At 45.0% G+C, this 1,934-nt stretch overlaps 1 protein-coding gene across 1 annotated transcript in view; it reads right to left on the bottom strand.

The window, feature by feature from the left end:
• ATP9A (ATPase, class II, type 9A) overlaps positions 1 to 1,934 on the bottom strand; it is a 174,603-nt gene that overhangs the window by 163,019 nt on the left and 9,650 nt on the right. The window contains exon 3 of the mRNA XM_011951371.1: positions 1,654 to 1,767. Coding sequence (XP_011806761.1) covers positions 1,654 to 1,767 — 114 coding nt within the window. The remainder of the gene's footprint in view (positions 1 to 1,653; positions 1,768 to 1,934) is intronic.

Below are 1,934 nucleotides of genomic sequence, written 5' to 3'. Positions count from 1 at the left end.
AAATAAATAAATAAATAAATATAAAAATGTTAATGAGATTTATGAACAAAGAATCCAAGTGTTCCCCCAGGTCCCACTTGTTGAGAATATAAACAGCAACTGCATTTCATAATATCTCAGTTTGGAGAAAAAAGGGTATCCATTCTGCCCTCTCCACAGCTCAGTTACATTGGACCTCTTTCTATTTCTCAAATGCTGTAAGCACATGTCTGCTGCAGGGCCTTTGCATTGCTGCCCCCTGGAATATGCTCCTCCTTCCCATCACTTTTCAGGAGGCCTTTCACAGCCACACAGGCTAAAGCTGCCCCTTCACATCTCCTACCCTTCACCTTCATTCATGCAAAAAATACTAAATGCACGTGGGATACCCCATCTGTCCTATGACCTTATTCTGTTACCTTCAGAGCACTTTTCACAATTTGTAACAATTCCGTTTATTGGTTTATTGCCTATGCTCTCTGAACATCAGCCCTACAGGGCAGAAGTATTTGTCTACTCTGTTCATTGCTGCACCCCCAGAGCCCAGCAGAGGGCCTGGCACACAGCAGGTACTCTACCACCATCTGCCAAAGCAAGGGAGAAAGAAAAGGAGGTGAGGGAAGGAATAGAGGGGCTACTCGGTTCTGCCACACATCATATGCACAAAAGCACAGATTCTGCTACTTTTCCAACCCCTCCCACTCAAATACTCTACATTGGATAAAAAGAAAATGTGATCTCAGAGAACAATCCAAACACAAGGTGAGCATCCCTGATGCAGAATGTTTGGGAGTTGAAGCGTTTGAGATTGCAGATGTTTTCAGACGGGAACATCCGTGCCATCCTTACCAGCTGAGCATCTCAAATCTGAAAATCTAAAATCCACAATGCTCCATGAGCATTTCCTTTGAGTCCCATGTTAGTGCTCAACAACTTTTAGATTTTGGAGCACTATTTTTATTTATTTGGAATTTTTTGTTTGTTTTTGTTTTTGTTTTGAGACAGGTCTCTCTCCATCACTCAGGCTGGAGTGCAGTGGCATGATGTCAACTTACTGCAACCTCTGCCTCCCGGATTCAAGCGATTCTCCTGCCTCAGCCTCCCAAGTAGCTGGGACTACAGGCGCGTGCCACCACACCCCGCTAATTTTTTATATTTTTAGTAGAGACAGGTTTCACCATGTTGCCCAGGCTGGTCTCGAACTCCTGGTCTCAGGCAATCCACCCACCTCGGCCTCCCAAAGTGCTGGGACCAAGCATGAGCCACTGCGCCTGGCCAGATTTTAGAGCATTTGGGATTATGGATTTGGGATGCTCAACCTGTGATACAATCCATGAGGACAGGGGATCTGTCTTTCTCATTTGCCACTGTGTTCCCAGAGTCTAGACTTGTGCCATATACAATAAGCATGCCATAAATCCTTGTTGAGATAATGCAAGACCAAACAGCTAAACGAATGAATGAATGGCATAGGCTTTGCTATAGTTTGATCCAGGTGATATATGAAATGGAGCCTCAACATTAAAGTCTCAGAGACTCCCAATGTGTTGGCCTGAGGGCATCCTCTCCCTTACAAGGCCACCATCCCATTCCAGATACCTCAGTGAGAGAAACAAAGAACTTTCTGTTCCCAAACCTCTAAGGTTACTGAACAAACAATGCCGATTAACTTACCAGGGGAACCCAGTAGGTATAGAGTGCGCCAAGTCTCATTTCGGGAACAAACTGAGAGCAGGCAAGAAGTAAGAAATAGAGGTTGAAAAAGTATTTGAACTGGTTGAACAGCACCTGGAATGGAGGGAGACAACAGAGAAAGACACTCAGGGCTTGTCTGATGAAATCGGGAACGTTGTGGAAAATCAATATTTAAAAACATTCCTGCAGCTAGGCGTGGTGGCTCACACCTATAATCCCAGAACTTTGGGAGGCCGAGGCGGGCGGATCACCTGAGGTCA

Source organism: Colobus angolensis, unplaced genomic scaffold, assembly GCF_000951035.1.
Source record: "Colobus angolensis palliatus isolate OR3802 unplaced genomic scaffold, Cang.pa_1.0 Scaffold319, whole genome shotgun sequence".
NCBI classification, from domain to species: Eukaryota; Metazoa; Chordata; class Mammalia; order Primates; family Cercopithecidae; genus Colobus; species Colobus angolensis.
This window is presented reverse-complemented; position numbering and strand designations above follow the sequence as displayed.